Source organism: Triturus cristatus, chromosome 12 (genome assembly GCF_964204655.1).
Source record: "Triturus cristatus chromosome 12, aTriCri1.1, whole genome shotgun sequence".
Lineage (NCBI taxonomy): Eukaryota > Metazoa > Chordata > Amphibia > Caudata > Salamandridae > Triturus > Triturus cristatus.
The window spans coordinates 297,336,197-297,354,326 of NC_140595.1; the positions used below are offsets into that span (position 1 = coordinate 297,336,197).

At 45.2% G+C, this 18,130-nt stretch overlaps 2 protein-coding genes across 5 annotated transcripts in view; one reads left to right on the forward strand and one right to left on the reverse strand.

Annotated features, from left to right (window-relative positions):
* The window catches only part of COQ9 (coenzyme Q9), a 75,300-nt gene extending 66,138 nt beyond the window's left edge, over positions 1–9,162 (reverse strand). Inside the window, exon 1 of the mRNA XM_085639161.1 lies at positions 8,754–9,162. Coding sequence (XP_085495287.1) covers positions 8,754–8,871 — 118 coding nt within the window. The 5' untranslated portion in view covers positions 8,872–9,162. The remainder of the gene's footprint in view (positions 1–8,753) is intronic.
* A 280-nt stretch (positions 9,163–9,442) lies between these two features.
* Positions 9,443–18,130, forward strand: part of CIAPIN1 (cytokine induced apoptosis inhibitor 1) — a 169,119-nt gene continuing 160,431 nt past the window's right edge. Inside the window, exon 1 of one of the 4 annotated variants that reach the window (XM_085639167.1) lies at positions 9,443–9,719. The gene's annotated coding sequence lies outside the window, so the exon portion shown is untranslated. Of the gene's footprint in view, positions 9,780–18,130 lie in introns of all 4 variants that reach the window. The other 3 variants (XM_085639166.1, XM_085639164.1, XM_085639165.1) reach the window with 3 other exon arrangements.

Below are 18,130 nucleotides of genomic sequence, written 5' to 3' on the forward strand. Positions count from 1 at the left end.
ATTATCTCACCCAAGTACTAACTGTTCATCTTATATAAGATTCAATTTCTCAGATACAACATGACCTGTCCATTTCACCTTACTCACCTTCCCTCCATTTCACTGCTCTGTTCACCCAAGACTCCCATCTTGGGAGTTTATCCTGCGCTACTTAACTCAGTCACTTGGTAATCTAGGATCTGCCCCAGTCACCCCGGCCTCATATTTTCAGAATCATATGTTCGGACTCCATTTTTGTACCAGAAATCAGCTATTCAAAACGCAATACCAGCAGACTTTTGACTTGAGAGTAGTTCGGTTTCAGCTAACTGCTTTTTCATTTCTTGTTATCAATGGCTTTTTACCAAATGCCTTCAGATCCATATAGTAATTGTTCCTTACATCCCAACGAATCTCCACTGTATACTTATGATAAATCTTGTTTGTCATATTCACAAATTCAACACTTGTCACTCATCGAAAAAGGATCTCTGACATTATTATTGAGTAGAAGTACCAAAAATGAAACTTTTGGGCTCTTAAAATTAACAGAAAATTTGATATTTTTGAAACCACAATTAACCTAGAGAAGAATTATCTCGGGAGATAAACACTGGGCTCAACTCAGCAAAAAACATATTGTGGGTGGTGCTTGCCATTAAGAACAGACACTTTATAGCAGAATTCACAGTGGAAAGCTCATGTTTTGCAGTTAAAAGCCATAATAAAGTAACCAAGCCCTGGTTCAAAATACACAATTTCTGTCCATCCTTTGTTGTTTCTTTTATACTGCAGGCTCCTTGAGCTCACCCCTGAAGACAGTTAAACCTTTCACTTGAAATGATTCCTTTATTGTCTCATTTAGTTCAAAAGACTATTTCGGATTATAAAAATCCATAAAAGCACAAGATACAATTGACATTGCAGATATACAGTATGCAAGTATTTACAAAGTAAAAACAACAATTCATTCATGCTTTAGGACATAGTTAGGCGGGCACGAACCGCAGTTTTTAAAAAGGAACCCACGCGGATAACAAGTTCAGAATCATCCAGGGTTAATATCATTTAAAAATGCTTTCAGTAATTATTAGTGGTGGCCATGATTCAGATCAATTAATATTCAAATAATTCCAATGCATTTTGAGATTTAGAGCTCTTCATCAAGAATTAATATATTCTACGCAGAACAAAACAAACAACCAGGCATAAATTAGTGAGAGGACGGACAGATATTAATTTCTTTAGAAATAAAAGTGGAGGCCCTCTACATGAAGGATAATGTAAGAAAGAGCTCAGATTTTCACCTTTAAATGCTTGTACAAATAAAATAGGGCCTGGGGGCCAGTAAAAGGGCAAAGATAATTTGTAGTAATGGTACCAACTTTGTGGTAAACCAATGGGTGGTATACTGACTTTAGCTGCTTCTACTGCAAATCAATGTTCATAGACTAAATATCTTTGAGACAATTATGGTTTTGAGTTCTTGAAGCAGACTGTCGATGAAATTATGTATCATCGAAACATATGTGGTATGAGACACCATGGCTGTAATTGTTCTTTGCTAATGGGCTAAAGAAGTACTAAAGTAGGATGGTATTGCATCGCCTGGATGAACTCCTCTAGCGATGGTTAAGCATTTACAATGTCCATTCACTAAAATGAAGTTAGGTCACAGTGTACCGATTTCTACCTTTGTTACCGATTTGCTATTTGATGCTTAGGAATAAACTGGCAATGCCAGTGCTATGCAGAGCCTCGAAGAGTACAGTAGATGTTGTGGGACTGTTGGATGATTATTTTTAGGTATGTTCCAAAGTACTTGCTGTGAATATTCTGACTGGTGTTAGCAGTGGAATATTATTGTGAAAGACAGCAGATGGTGAACGCACCACTCAACTGGCAATACGGATGCTTGGATTTGAATTTAAGAAAATGATCAAGCGTGTGACCCTTCTCATATGTGGGGCATTGTGAGTTCTGAGTGACCAAGTAGTCAAAAGAATCAACTTGCAGGCTGACCTTCAACCCCATCAATTACAGATCAGATCAGCCACTGGTAGGTGAGCACAACTTAATAGAAGTGAGACATGAGCTGCTGAGACACAAGCTATTGCATGCCTAATGCTCCAGACCCCCAAATCCTACAGTCGTGCCACTCTCGTCAGTCAGTGAATTATGGCTTTTAACTCGGAGGGAAAAGAATGTGGTAGCTTAAGGGCTTGCCAGTAAATACAACAAACATTTGCAATGCATTAGGTCTCGCATTTACGCAAGTTTACGCTATTGGCATTGTAAATGACAATGCCATTTATTTTGGTTTTAAAAACAACAAGCATCTTGTATAATATGATAATGTCTCTTCAAAATGAAAATAAGTAAAATTCTTAAATATGCGGACACATTTCACATTATAACATCATATTATATCATTGCATTGAGAGGCATTTTTAAGAGCAATAGTTTTTAAATGCTAAGTTAAGAACATTTATGCCTGCCAGACCAGACAATGCCACCAGTGCACTAAGTGGAAAGATTCAATTTATACATGGAGCACCACTAACTGTAGAGCAGAGGTTCTTAACCTGTTTGTTTTAACCAATACTGCAGACCATCGACAGAAGACACTGGCAAGCCACTTGGTCAAAAAGGCAAGACCTATTGGTTTTGCCAATACTTGTTTCGTAGCAATAATTTGCTCTGCCAACGAACTAATAAAATGGTGTGTATCTTAACATCCAGTGTATGTCAAACAAGTATAAATACTTGAGATCATCATAGCACGCTGCATCTGCATATTGAAACCGCCATGCAGTATCACAGCCAGAACCTACCCTAGGCTAATACATCCCCATCATGAAATCAGACTAATACGGTCCCAGTCCCATTCTAAAGTTATCCTTGGATCATCATTGAGTAATGCAGCCTCATTCTGAAGTCATCACAAGATCATTCTTTAATAATACAGCCCCATCCTGAAATACTCATAGGATCATCCTGGAGTAATCCAGCCTAATCCTGAAATCATCATGAGATCATTCTGGAGCAGTACATTATCATTATATGTTTCCCACGGAAGTAATCAGGAACCCATCCTGGAGCAATCCAGCTTAATCCCGAATTCTTCATGGGATCATGCTGCAGTAGTACAAGATCATCACCTGTTTTCCACTGAAGTAATCAGGAACTAATCCTGGAGTAGTTTCTCTGAGGACTCGAGTCATCACATTTAAATATTATGCCCTATAGGCATACTTCAGGATGGCTTCGGATGACTTCCTCAGATAATTGCAGGAATAGCCTGTCTGAAGTCATCAGATGACTTCAGAATGACTCCAGGATGATCTTCCTTTTTGACTTAGGATACACCCAAGCAATAGCTTACTTTTTTTTTTGTAAACCTTTTTATTCATTTTTCTATGTGCATACAGACTATACATTCGGTGATGTCTTTGATGGTCATGGAACATTTGTCTTGTCATATTGCCATTAAAACAGAAATACATCAGGGTCCATTGTTGCTCTGGTAGGCATCTCCTTTGTGATCATGTATGGGTGCCTAGTGAGACTGGGTCTTCTCCCACTTTGTTAGCTACTGAGGTCTATTCAGTGTGACTGACTACTCTGAAGATTGGCTGTAAAGAGTTTGCCTTTTTAGACCCAACTGGGGTAAATAACTCTGGAACGGAAAGAAGGGGGGCTGGGAATTAGGGCATTGGTTGCTGCTGGTCTAATGGCACTGGGAATCACTTTCACACCGGGACTTATAAGAAAGCAGGGAGGGCCCTGTGCAGCTTAGGGTGCTACGGGGTCTGACTCCATTTGTGCGATTGCTGGGGAATTTGGGGGGGGGGGGAGGGGGAGGTTATTATGTGTCTGGTTGAAGCTGTGGAGGAGCATCGAACACTCCATAGATATTGGACGTCTCCACGCGCCCCTTGCCTCCTCGAGCCCGATTGCGTCCTCTTCGGCTGCTCCCCATTTTTGGATTGCCCCCCTCCAGGCCAATATCGGAGGGCTGCTGGAAGAGCGCCAGTGAGGTGTACTATTGTGCTTAGCGAGGAGTAGGGCCAGTATCACGAAACGAGTCTCCACCTTCAGCTGCTTTTTCCGTTTAAAAATCCCCAGGACGCTGGCTTCCCAGGAGACGAGGCCTGTCAGACCAGAGACCGTCAATATTGCGGCATGCACCTCTGCCCAATAGGGTTGCAGGGTGGGGCAGGACCAAAGCATGTGAACAAAGGGAGCTTCTGATGTGTGGCAGCGGGGGCATTCAAAGTGCGTCGGCAGGGAAGAAGCTTTGAGCCGTTCCGGGTGTAATGAAAGAGCCACTCTTGTGGTTGGGCACCCTATGAAGACCTTCGACTACCACCATTTTAACTGACTTTAGTGTTATTTTACCCTAGACTTAATGTAGGACGGTCCTGCATATGCCTGGTTCTCTTCTGTCTTGTAATCTTGCTATCTTTTAGTGGGAGCTGTCACAGAGTAGAACAGTACTATCGGCTTTAACATGGCCTCATGTCATCTTGTTTTCTGACTCTGCCTTGCTTCTGCGTGCACAGCAGTGCTTGCAAGTTGTTTGGGTTATGAGAATTATAAGTGCTTACTATTGGCTTTGACATGGCCTCATGTCTGGCTTTGCCTTGCTGCTTGCACGTAGCTGCAAAGTGCGGAGGGCAGGTTTCTGCTCTTCACTTTTTTTTCACTCCTTACTGACCAGAGTGAACTGGATATTATCTGTGGAATGTGCAACTCTGCCTCAAAGTCAAAATACGGGAGCTTGGCCAGCCTCCGTCTTGGCCTTGACGCAGACTGGTACAGCCAGCTCGGTTCTTTCTCATGAGAAGGGGGCGAGGTTTTCTAGAAGCTTTGCGTCACGTTGAGTAATGGTATTAAAGCTGGGAGCCTTCGGGGCCAGGTGGAAGTTCACCACAGAATAGATGTATTGCTGTGGAGGTGACGGAACTTGAGTCCTGACTGAACTCTCTCCTGGGCTGGGAGCGATTGGGTCTAGTCCCCGGGAGGAGCATTCAGGTGATTTCTGGAGCTGACATTGCCCCCGCTGATGGTTCCGTTTCCTCCATATGACCTCCGCCCCAAGCCAAGGTCAGCAGTAAGGAATTTAGCTCCTGAAAAAAGTCCTGCGGAGGGATCACTGGGATGTTCGCAAAAAAGTAGAGAAGACGGGGGACTATGATCATTTTTAGGTCTCGCCTAGTGAAGCAGTGCATGTGCTGCTCGCTTGGCGAGTCTATTGTTGTCGATTTTGCTTATGAAGGGGGGACAGGAGATGTGCACTCGTTGGACAGGAGATGTGCACGCGCACGACGTCTCTTCTCTGGCAATCTCAGCTTTCACTTTCGCGCACTCCTACCGTGCTTTGGCTTGCACGCGCGGGACAGGAGATGTGCATGGCGTCTCTTCTCTGGCTTTCACTTTCAGGCGCTCGAGCTCAGCTTTCACTTTTGCACGCTCAAACAATGCCCCCGCTGCACTCATGACACAGAGTGCTGCATTTGTAACCAAGGACACTTTCAGGTTTGTTCTAATTAACGTGCTGGCCCCGATCGGCTTTCAATCACCAACAGGATGCTGTCCTTCAAGTTGCCCCCACTGTGCTTAAACACATCAAAAGGACGCTGGCCTTCACGTTGCCTTCGCTACTTGAAATCACTGAAAGGAGGCCGTCCTTGAATCTTGCCTTTGCTGCCTTTCAACGGACCAGAAGGACGCTTGCCCTGAATATTGCCCCCGCTGCACTTTCAGCCAACGCTACGTGCCAGCTCAATCTCACAGCCGCTCGCCGGCTCTTCACCCGCTCCCGGCCTCACATCGACAAAGCGCAGCTGGGAGCGTTTCACCTGGGGAGTTCTGGCGGTGAGGTTTCCTCCTTTACGGGCTTCCGATGAGATTGGGGCCCTTTTTCTCCGGTCCGGCCTCAGTGGAGACAGGCCTCTTGCAGCACCGTGTCAGCGGAGCCGGGACTTTCTTCCTCCGCGTCGCGATAAAGTGGTGGTGGGAGTCCTGGTTGCCAGGCAACCCTCCGGCTTCGTTCAGGCTGCAACGTGGCTCTTCCCAGATTACAGACCCAGCCTGGGGCACACCTCGGCGGTGATTTACCAAGTGCCATGCAACTCCATCTCAGCTTTCACTTTCACGCACTCCCACCTTTTTTGCATTGTATTTCCACAAACAGACCAGATAAACCCGCTGCTTCTTAGTTTCGAAAATAAACACCGACTTTCATTAAGCTCTTGAAACACAGCGGAAAATTAAAAGCAGTTAAGTACCCTGGAGATCAATACTGCCCATCAAACCTCGACGTATTCATCCGTGTGGCTCACAGACACTCAGGAAAGCGTGGAGAGGTGACGAGCGGAGTTAAACACATCTTGACAGCACCCTCAGCATTACTTTTGCAACGCCTGGCTCTGAATGGAGCGAGCTCAGCTAGGAATGCACCGCAAGCAGTGACGCCACTCACGCGGATATCTTCCCTCGCTTGAACACTGATGCCTTTCACTCTCTCACTTTCAGAATGTCTTACAAAGGTAACTAGGCACACTAGCATCATTCTGACGTCATTGTTATGGTACATTACAGATCTGACAACTTTTTAAAAAACGTTCAGTGTGTGAAGGAGGAGTAGGGATCATAAGAGAAGGCAGTAGGCGCAGAGCCCGTCCCTGCCTTATCAGCCACGGAGGGACCCTGGACATGGGGTCCCGGAGAGTCCAGGGATAGGCTTTCTTCCTAGCTTCTGCCCCATCGTCTCACGGTCAGCCTCCACTCCCCAGTCACGCTCACTGTTCTTTTACTATCTACCCCACACCACTCTCTGCCACTATCTCTGCTCCGCCACACCCGTCTCTAGTTCTCACTGTGCCCTCCCTGCCCAGTCTCTGTTCGTCCCGCATCCCCTACTCCAGACACCCTATGCCCATGTGTTATGTGCAGTTGTAACAAAAGTGTGTGAGGCTACATATATTGGAACTCTCTGTGATTAGCTTCTCCACCCCAGAATCTTTGCATTCTAGGACTCGTAGTCCTGGTTTCATATATGGGGATTAAAAAAGCACCAAGTTCCAGAATGCACATTTAAAAAACCTAGTCTGGGTTCTGGAACAGGTAGCCTCATATAGACATGGGAAATTTGGCTGGGCTGACCTGGGTAATGGCTTTGTCTTATGCCTCACCACTTTTACATTACACCAGCCACCACTGGAGTTAACGGAGAAGAAAGCATTCGCATTTTAATATAAATATTATTACAAAAAAGTGAATATACGATATCTATGACAATAAGGCATTAGATGCAACTCAGACCATCTATAAATATGTATGCGTATGTGGCCAAAGTATGCGGATCTGCCAAGCCTTTTTCAATGCACAACTATAAAAAGCATTTGCAATGCAATAGGTCTCGCATATATGCGAGTTTGAGCTATTGGCATTGTACATGACCATGTCTTTTATATATGTTTTGGTTTTTAAAACATAAATAAAAGGCATAGTCATAAACAATGCTAATAGCTTAAACTCTAGCAAATGCTAGACCTATTGCATTGCAAATGCTTGTTGATAAAGCCACCATCCCTATTGGGGCCAATGGAAGCGTTCGCCAGAAGGCGACCAGGGTCTTGAACCCCAGTAGGGCCCAAAAGTGGTTGCCCTCAAGGAGATCCCATGGAGTAAGGTACGGACAGATTCCCAGGAGGGGTCCCATTCCAGGCTAACCTAATTTCCCCGGCCGCTATCTCCCAGTTGGGGGGGGGGGGGGGAGGTTCTGGATGAAGGGGATAAATAGTAGATTTTTACCAAATCACCCTCAAGCCCGCGGCTCTCTCAAAGTCTTCAAGTGTGGCCCACAAAGGTGTGAGGTCCGCTATGATGTCTCTCACATATATTAGGAGTTCATCCGCGTAAAAGACACACTGTGATTTCGCCCCTCGAGCGGTATACCCCAAAGCTCGCCCCCTTCCCGAAGTCTGATCGCCAGCGGCGAATAGCAACGGGGAGAGTGGGCATCCCTGCCGCGTCCCGTGGGTCACCGGAATAGGTGGAGAGATATGTCGGCCTATACGGACCTAGGTGTCGAGGCCGGTGTATAACAACTTAATGTACGCCAGGAGTTGGGGTCCAATCCCTACTCGTTGCAGACCGTGAATAAATACTGCCATGCCAAGGTGTCAAAGGCCTTTTCCAGGTCAAGTATAAGGCACGCGGGAACTTGTCCAGTACCCCACCTTGAAAATGAAATAGTCGACTTATATTCTGAGAGGTGTTTTGTCCTGGTACGAACCCGCATTGGTCTGAGTGTACCCCAAGCAATATCTTGAATAACCAACATTGTGCAGTTTAGCCACTAAACTGTTATCTCTTTCTCTCGTCCTTTTCAAAGATTGCTGCTCTGTGTTTAATTCTTGGCACATGAACCGAGAGCCTTGGTGGCAGGGGGAACCCAAGTGAAGTTTGGCTAGTTTTTAAACTCGAAGGTCCAAGAGGACCTCAAGCACAAACACACATCAGACTCGAGCCTACCTACCTCGAGCTTTCAGTGCCTCGTACACCTTTATTCTGTGCGTTCCGGGCGTCCATTCCTACAAAGTGAGTGTAAAGTTGCAAACCCACGAATGCTGGCTTGGTGCAACAAGTATTTTTCCCTATGTCCTTCACTTCACCTTGCCTTTGACTTATATCTGTCTTCCTTTTTGCCACTACTTCGCCTCTCGTTACCCGCGAGCCACCCACCGAGGCATTGTCCCCCTTACCTGGGACACCCTCTCGTAACAACCTCCAGCCAGCCCGCCGGAGGGTCAGTAAAGCTAGAGCTGCCATCTTGGGTATGGTCCGTGAAGAGTACGCGACTTCAAAACCCATCCCACGCATGCGCCAGAAAAATCCTCCAGCTGACAGGTTTGTTTACCTGTTTATTGACTGGTCTCGGGGCATCATCACCAAGGCAGCCCCCCGGCACATGTACAGCGGTTACGTATGGTTATCAAGAAAGCGATGTAGTGCCTGAACAGAGATACCGCGGACCCACTTGATTAGTACTGGTGTGCATTAAGCCTATCTCGGGAAGTATTGCACTGCTTAAAATAACGCCCACGGTTTTATTCAGGACACCAAAGCGTTATCAAAACGTGCTTCAGGGTGAATACTAGCCAACTTCCGACTGACTTAAACGTGGCCGCCATTGCGCTTACCTCGAATCCGGTGGCGCGGCCATCTTTTAATGTATTAATAAGTACAGCACGAGATCAACATTCAATAAAGACACAGAATAACGATACTGCACACAATAGTATAAATACTACTACGTTAGGTTACGACGTGCGAAATTCGGAACAATTATTACGTCCCAATAGACCTCAGTTCCCCTCCACTAAGAAATATATATGGTACTCTTAATTACTAGTTCGATTTAACACGTTGCACACCTCAATTGGATCTCTATGCCTTTTCTGTTTTTTTCCCCTGATGTTTTTGGCATACAGAATGGTTCGCTCCACGACGGCTGCTAGATCTTCGCCCTGTTCCCAGAATAAACTAACGCTCCTATACTCTTTGTATTTCAAAGGGTTCTGTGGTCGCTAAGGACGGAGATGCAAGAATAGGAAGGGGAGTGGCTTATGCGTGTGACGTCATGCTGAGGGCTGCGTCAAATTGCTAGTAGGAAGGTGACTGTCGTGGTGGGACGTACAAGGAGGTTAGTGGTGAGTCTGTAAAATGAGGTGGGAAAAGAGAGAAGTGATATCTGAAAGGACTGTTCCTGAGTTTATATGGGATTTACGGTACGATTGATACATGCATAGTTTGTGTTCTAAACGTATGCTGTTAACAAGTAATCCACGCCTGTGCTTTGTGATTTTACTTGCCCTTATTTCTGCGTGTTCCAATAGGTGTTGGTCAAACATTTTAATTTCTACTAATCGTTTCAGTTTTTGGCAGGCAGTTTCTGTGTGTTCAATGTCCGCACAGTGACACATAAGCACGTAATTCACCCCACCACCTCTTAACGGATCTTAAAACTCTTCTCTTCAAAATAAATTTTTCTCAGCAACACTCCTTGCCAAGCCCCCACCAGGCATACGCCCTCACTGTTACATGTCACTCTCAAGAGCTCATGACATGATATTCAAAAGTACTGTTTGCGTTTTGTAGCCCTTGTACTATTTTATTTATTTAATGCATTTTTATAAAGCACGGACTTTAACCGAAGGTGTCAGAAGCGCTGTACAATAGAACCAGTTACGTTACATGAGAGAAATGTTACAAAATAGAACGTTACAAAAATAGCAGGACAGTATCAAACACAGCTGGCAAGAGGAGGTAGGGAAAAACATAGAAGGCAAGAACACAATATCAAACACAGCAATTTACAATGACTAACGAACTTCCTGGCGGGATCTGAGAATGAAGGAATTAGTTCTGAAAGTGTCTTTGGAATAGAAGAGATTTGAGGTCAGCTTTTAAGAGCTGGATGCAGGTGGTGGCACGGAGCAATGGAGGAAGCGAGTTCCAGATTCTCACCGCATTACCTGAGAACGATTGAGCCATCGATTTATATTTATTTATTTTTTTTCCCCCCCATTTTGAAGGAGGGGTGCTCAAGCAGAAGCTTTTCCGCATTCCGAGAAGGTCTCAAGCCTCCAGAAAATTTCAGTTTGTTCGCTACATAGCGAGGGGAGGAAGTGTGCAATGTTTTGTGGGTGATGCTGGCCGTTTTGTAAATAGCTCCTGCCTCGATGGGAAGCCATCGGAGAGAAGACAGGATCGGAGTGATGTGGTCACTTCGTTTGGACCCTGAAATGAAGCGAGCTGCTGAATGGAGGATGGATTTGAGGGGGGAGAGGTGAGATTTGGGTAGGCCACTCAGAAGAAAGTTACAATAATCCAGTCTAGAGAGAACTAGCGATTGGACCAAGGTTTTTAGGTCGTTCTCCGGGAAGAACCGACAAATCCCCCACAGAAGGCGCAGCTGATAGCGTGCGTTCTTGGCAATGGAGTTGATGTGTGAGATTGTGTTGAGTCTTTTGTCAAGTATGACACCTACGGATTTAGCGCAGTCGACAATGATGGGTTTACTGTTGAGTAAATTCAGCTGGTCCATCCAGGATTGAACAGGAGGCGGGGAGAGAGAGGTAGATGGGAGGAATTCAGTTTTGGAGGGATTGTGAATGAGTTGATGAACTAACATCCAGTTGTGAATAGAGTCGAGAGTAGAGAATGTGTTGGCAAAGTTGTTTTGCAACACGTTTTTCTGTGATTTTTGAAAGAAAAGGGAGATTGGTGATGGGGCGGAAGTTGTTGAGTTCGTTCGCATCTGCGGAGGTTTTTTTTTTAGAAGAGGGGTAACCTGTAACCTGTCCTGTTTTGAGGACAGCTGGGAGGAATCCTTGACTGAGGAAGATATTAACTAGCCTGGTTCTATAAGAGACAGTATTGGTATAGAAATCGATGGCGATGACACTAGGTATGGGGTCAGAAGACTGGTTGGAGGGTTTGGTTTCGACGATGCATTTGAGGAGGTCATCTTCTGAGATGGCGGCAAAGTTCTGCCAAGTGACCTAAGGCTTTTCGCTCCTCAATGGGGGTGGGGTGGGTGACCTGATCCACCAGTGATTGGACCTTTTCATCAAAGAATATAGCAAATTCAGTTGCTTTCTTTGAAGCATCCCCAGGATTGATGGTTTGGGGAGGGCAGTTTGGGTTTTTGATGAGGTCTACTACTTAGATCAATCAGGGATTTTGTGACGAGCACTACTCACCTGTAAGGGTCTCAAGGCGCGGGGAGGGGCACGGAGGATGTTGGGCAGCTCAGCGTCCTCCAAAAAGCCAGGTTTGGGGCTCTTCCTGAATTCTTGTAGTGTGGGGGTTCGTCTGATGCTGAAGGGTAGTTCTTTCCAGGTCTTGGCCGCGATGTAGGAAAAAAAGCGGTTCCTCCCGTTCTGGCTTTCCGGATGCGAGTGATTTCGGCCAGGGTGAGGTGTTAAGTATGAAGTAATCGACCAGGGAAGTATGAAGATTTGTTTTATATGTGGGGTCGCGTAGCTGCCACGACGACATACGCCAACGAAAGGCCGAGTGCCCGGGCCCGATGCGCATCTCCATTTTGACCGGAGAGTGATCCGATAGGCCACGCAGGAGAATTTCAACTGCCACAACCCTGGAGGTGTGTGCCCTAGAGATGAAAATGTAGTCGATCCTGGATAAGGACCCATGAACAGCTGAAAAGAATGTGACCTAGCCGGGACTCTCCGAGTGTGACTTGTGCTGGAGTGGGGCGACACCGATCACGGACGAGATCCATAGCATCATTCCAGTTACCGCCCACCACCGTCATGACGTCTGGCAGCGTGCCCCAGAGGTCTATGATGCGCTCTGAAAATGCCTGAGTGAGGGGCGGGAGAATGTACATGCAGCCGAACACAATAGGTTCACCCCAAAGCATGCAGTGGAGGAAGACGTATTGACCCTGCTGATCAGTCCAAGAGCGAATATGAGTGTGAATTATCCCTTCCTACCTGTGGACTTGTGACCTGCTCCTTGCCAACCTGCTGACTTTGCCGCTCCTGGGTCCCTGACGCTGCAGCTCTCCCCTGACGCCGCTCCATTACATCGCGGCCACTACAGGGGGAGACTACAGCTCCCAGGCTGCTTTGCGGCCAACTTCCTCCCGCTTTCGCGCCCGGAGGCGCTTAAAAGAACGGAACTCCCTCCGCGTCGCGAGATGCGCACGGGCGGCGCAGGGCTAAGCCCGGGCCGCCTGTGGCCGTCCGGGGCTGTACAAGGCTGGTCTTGGCCACCCCCCTAACTATTGCTATTCGTACTCTGAGACTGTGTGTTCCAACATTCTGCTGGATTCCAAGGTTTGCATTTTCAGGGACTTCCACGGTTTGGCTGTTGTTGTTATAAACGCATCGAGGACTCTGATCAGTATACGCTATGGCGAAAATCCACCACAAGGGTTCTATAGCGGGGGGGTCAGGGACACTAGATGCTTTCCTAAAAAAAAGCTGAAAATGCTGTGTCAAGAGAAATGGAAATGGTGGAAAGAAGGTTGTCATTGGAGCCTTTAACCCAGTTTAACTCAGTGTTACAACATGGTGATTCTATTGCAGATTTTGGTTCTACACAGGCTACCCATCCTCTTCCTTCTGGGCCTGTATTAGAGCCCAGTCTTGTTACAGCTCCCCTTTTAATGAACGTCTCTAGCCCCTCTCTTACCCCTCCAGTTACACGAACTAGGCAGTTGAAGCTCCTTTCTGTTGCCCCTGCTAAAGTATCTAAGGGAAAGAGAAAAGCTAATTATGCCCCCAAAGGAGGTCGTCAACAAGCTAAACAACCCAGGATTAAAGATCCTGTTCAAGGGTTGGTTCGACCGGAATGTAGTCTGGTGGCTCAGGAAACTCCTGATAAGGGTAATGGGCTTATTGAGCATATGGTTCAAGGGGATGTAGTTACCATGGGGGACAGGTCGGTCGATTTGATTAAGCTTATGGACGAGTGATTGAGAGCGATCATATCGCCAGTCATGGATAGACTTAGTAAGATTGATGATAAACTTGTTCTCATTGAACGTCATATAGCGGGTCAGAACGTACCGGTGTTAAGGCAGAATCCATCTGATTGCCACCCCCTAAGTGTAGTTACATCTAGAGTGTCTGTACTGGTAGAGTCTATGACTACCCCGGTTGTCGGCCCTATAAACCCCCCACTATCTGCTCTGGGTACAAACTGTGATGTTAGTCCCGGGTTGAGGGGTCACACTGAAAGATTAAGTTCACGGGGGGAGCTTACTCGTAAGGAACGTCCATTACATTTGCCACCGGAGGCCTGCCCATATACTGTTATTTTGGCCAATGTTCCGAAAATTTGTGACGGCAAGGAAGAGCATTGGTCTTCCTTAAAAAATAAAGCCCTTCACTATTTGGCTGGTAGGACAGTTTCGGGGAGTCACCTCTATGATTGTTTTAAAATGGTGAGAAGGGTTCCATGGGTGGGGAAGTCCAATAAGACACTGAAGGGTGATTGTGTTGTTGTGAATTTTAGTTCCCCTGATATAGTAGATCACATCTTGAGGCAAGCTGGGTCTATCAGAATACAACAGGACTATGTTAATGTTCTCCCATTGGGCTTTTTTTATCCACCTCATTTTTTGGGGCCTGCCGGAATGAGAGAGCATACTTTTCAGCACGTCCATGCAAGTAAATCATTGGCATTAAGTAATAGATATGAGGTCCTTAGTACTTTAGATGTTCATGACTGACTCAGGGTTGATAGAGTTTACACCCACAATGATGTATCTAGAGTAGTCTTTTCTAATTTCTCTGGGTCTTTATCTCCCAGGGCACCTGCTGTGGAAAATACGGTTAACTTTAGTGATCCAACAGATAAAATGTTACCTCTACAGGCAGAGTACGGGAATAGAGCCATTCAGAGGCGCATTGAGGAAACTCCTGTAGTTGGGAGCGGTATAGCTCCTACTATGGATCCTGTAAATCTGAGTGTCGAGTTGCCTATTTATGGAGTGGAAGTTGATTTACAATCTCTCTCACTTAATTTGGAAAACGGCATAGTACAAGAGCTAGGGTGTGCAGGGTGTACTCCAGCAATGGATATAATTACTACTTTATCATGGAACATTGCGGGTTTGCGTTCTAAAAAAGACGATCAAAATTGTAGGGCTTTTCTTTCCACTTATCATATAATCGCCCTTCAAGAAACATGGGAGGCTACAGACCCCTACTATTTGGATGGGTATCAGTCTTTATTAAATATGCTGTGCCTTCTATTTTGGGGAGACCACGAGGGGGTCTTTTGTTATTAATCAGCCTAAAGTTACTATATAGTATGGAGCTGTTAGTGACTAATTCCGCACATATTTTAGCGGTGAAAATGGAAGGTGTTAACCTGCCATCCCTATTGGTGGTAAATTTTTATAATTCATTTACTAGGTATGATGAATTAGAGCATCTTAAAGCACTGTTCACATTTTTGGACGAGTATGATGCAATGAATGTTAGACCTTATTTTCTTTTACTTTTTGGCGATTTTAATATTCATGTATGTCATCTTAATTGTTTTGGAAATAACAATCATGATCTTTGCCCACAGGAGGCTACCCGTTTTGAACACTCTAAGGGCGGGATATATTTAGAGAGTATGGTATCTGCTCATCATTTATATACGCCTGTTCAAGACCTGTTGCTTCCTGTCCCTACGTTTACGGGTCAAGGCCGTTGTAGTACGATTGATTATATCTTCGTATCTTGCCTTTTGAAGGATTTATTGGGTTCTTTTCGTGTTATTAAAAATGCCTTAAGTGACCATAATCCTCTCACTGTGGAAATCAAAGTTAAGGCCTTGGTGAAAGATGTTTCACTGCCTTTGATTTCCAATACAAACTTAGTGTCTATTAGCCAGGGAAGACGACTGAGATGGGATGTTATCACCCCGGCTGATTTCCTTGAAAACTTATATGAAAGTAATAAAGAGGATTTTAGTCTTTGTCTTTCGGTAGTGGCGCTACCGAGGGAAATTCTTGGTGCCTTTGATAGGATAACTAAACAAGTTGTGGGCAATCTTACCAGTCATGGGAGACCAAGGCCCAAGAAACTTAAAAACTGGTTTGACCATGCTTGTGTTAGTGCTCATTCCGCTCTTTTGTCGGCACTGAAAGAATCCGGTAAAAACCCAAGTAAGATAGCAGAGGCAAGAAGATGCTATAAAAAAGCAATAAAGGACAGGAAAACTCAGTTAAGAAATAAGGCATGGGATGATTTGTCAGACGCAAGTGTTCAGAAAAATAGTATCCAGTTCTGGAAGGTGATTAATAGTCCACTTTTCGATGAACTGGAGAATACTAACAAAGAATGCCTTATCCCGCCAGATAGATGGGTGGCTCATTTCAGTGGTCTTTACTCGGAGATTCAAGAATTTAATCCAGTAAATTTTGCGGATAGTATATTAGCCTCAAGAATCCTTTTTAAGGAAGAAGAAGTCCTGGAGGACATTGAGTCCATGGCAAAAGGTAAAGCTCCAGGACCGGATGGAGTCCCCGCGGACCTTTATAGGGCAGATCCAAGGTTTTGGGCAAAACTTTTAACTTGTGTTTTTAATGCTGCATCTGAGGCCGGTGCTCCTAATTCTTGGGGCAAAGCTGTTATTGTCCCTTTATTTAAAAAAGGTTCAAGAGAAGATCCGGCCTGTTATCGGCCTATTTCCCTCTTGGATTCTGCCATGAAAGTAATGGGTAAAGTTGTCCTTGCCCGTTTAACAAGTTGGTTGGAGGATAAATCCATAATCTCTGACCTACAATACGGGTTTAGACAAGGGAAGGGTACTGTAGGTCAATGCCTTAATCTACATCTCATTATTGGGAAATACACGGTCGCTAAGCAGGGGGACCTTCATTTAGCCTTTATGGATTTGTCCACTGCTTTCAATCTTGTAAATCGGCAAAGATTATGGGCTTTATTAGCTGTCTTGGGGCTTGACCCAGTATTGATTTCATTTTTGGCTGTTATCCATGAGGACACTACCGCAGTCGTCCGCTATATTGAAGACGGGAGTCTGTCAGATGCTTGGCAGGTAAGGCGCGGGGTAAGACAGGGGTGCATTCTTGCCCCCCTGCTTTTCTCGCTTTATATTAACAACTTGGGTGCGGTTTTAACTTCGGTTAGTAAAGATATTCCCAAAGCCGGCTCAAAAATGATCCCTGCGTTACTATATGCCGATGACACTGTCTTGTTGGCAAGAACCGCGAGAGGTTTACAAGCTCTTTTAAATGGTTTTTATGATTTTATGGTCTCCTTAGACTTATTAATCAATTTCAAAAAAATCACATTCCATGTCAATAGGTACTGGGAGGGCGAAAAGGGTTAAATTTTTCTGTAACGGGCAGGAGCTAATAAAAGTGCAGACCTTCCCATATTTGGGGATCGTATTTGACGATAGAAGATCTTGGGTCATGCAACGCGCTCAGAAAAAGAATACCCTTGCGAGAGCAACAGGAGCGCTGTTGGGCTTTGCAAAACGGTTGGGGTGTAAACCGCTTCTTGCTCTTATGAAGATTTATAGAGCCAAGTGTATTCTCATGGCCCTATATGGTAGCGAGGTTTGGGGTTATAAGGCCTCGCCTGACATTCAAATAGTAGAAAATACTTTCTTTCGGAAACTGTTGTCTCTTCCCCCTTCCGCATCAACTTTTTGGGGGTGGGATATCTTATTGATCAAATTTCCGTGGCTCCACTTTTAGGTTGGTTTAGAGTTTGGGCACAGCAGCCTCCGAATCGAAACCAACAAATTATTCAAGACTGTTTGTCCCTTGACGAAGCTATGTCTATCCCATGGATTCGTTATATTAAAAATAGGGCTCCCGGTTTTATGGTATTTATTTTTTTGCCATTTCCGTCTGTATTTATCCATATTTATTTTCCGGGCATTTTTTCTGTATTTATCCACATCTATTTTTGCCACAAGCAAAAGACGACGCTACAGCTAGTATTTTTCCACATTTATTTATATTGACAATGCACACATGCGCTCAGTTGTTATTGGTCAACACTATATAAAATTAACAAAGAGTCCATTTAAACTGCTTCCATGCTGCTGCAGGGGCTCCTAATGCAACAGCAGCGAGACACCCCCCCCCCCCCCCAAGGATGTTGTGATGTATTAGTGTGTTGAAAAATAAGCTTTAAAAAAAATGCACAATTGGCGCTTCTATGTAAATCCTGTGTTGCTTTTTACCCCAAGCAACATACACGAGTTTGTGAAGCCTGAATTTTAGTAGGCGAGGGGGGAGGCAGGGTGTGTAAAGATTTGCAAATAGTGTCATGAGGTTTGGTTTTATGACGGAAGTCCTGCTCTCTCCCGATGCTATTTCGCTCTAAAACGGCGATAATGAGTTCTTCTGTTGAAATGTCTACTTGCTTCGTGCTCCTGCGTTCACGCGCGTTAGTCTTTCTGTTGAAATGTCTACATGCTTCATGCTCCCACATTCACACGCGTTAAAGTCTTTCTGTTGAAATGTCTACATGCTTCGTGCTCCCGCATTCATGCGCGTTTAAGTCTGCATCAATGTAGCATATAAATGCAGAGGGACAATGAATGCAGAGCTGTACTATATACGCCGGGT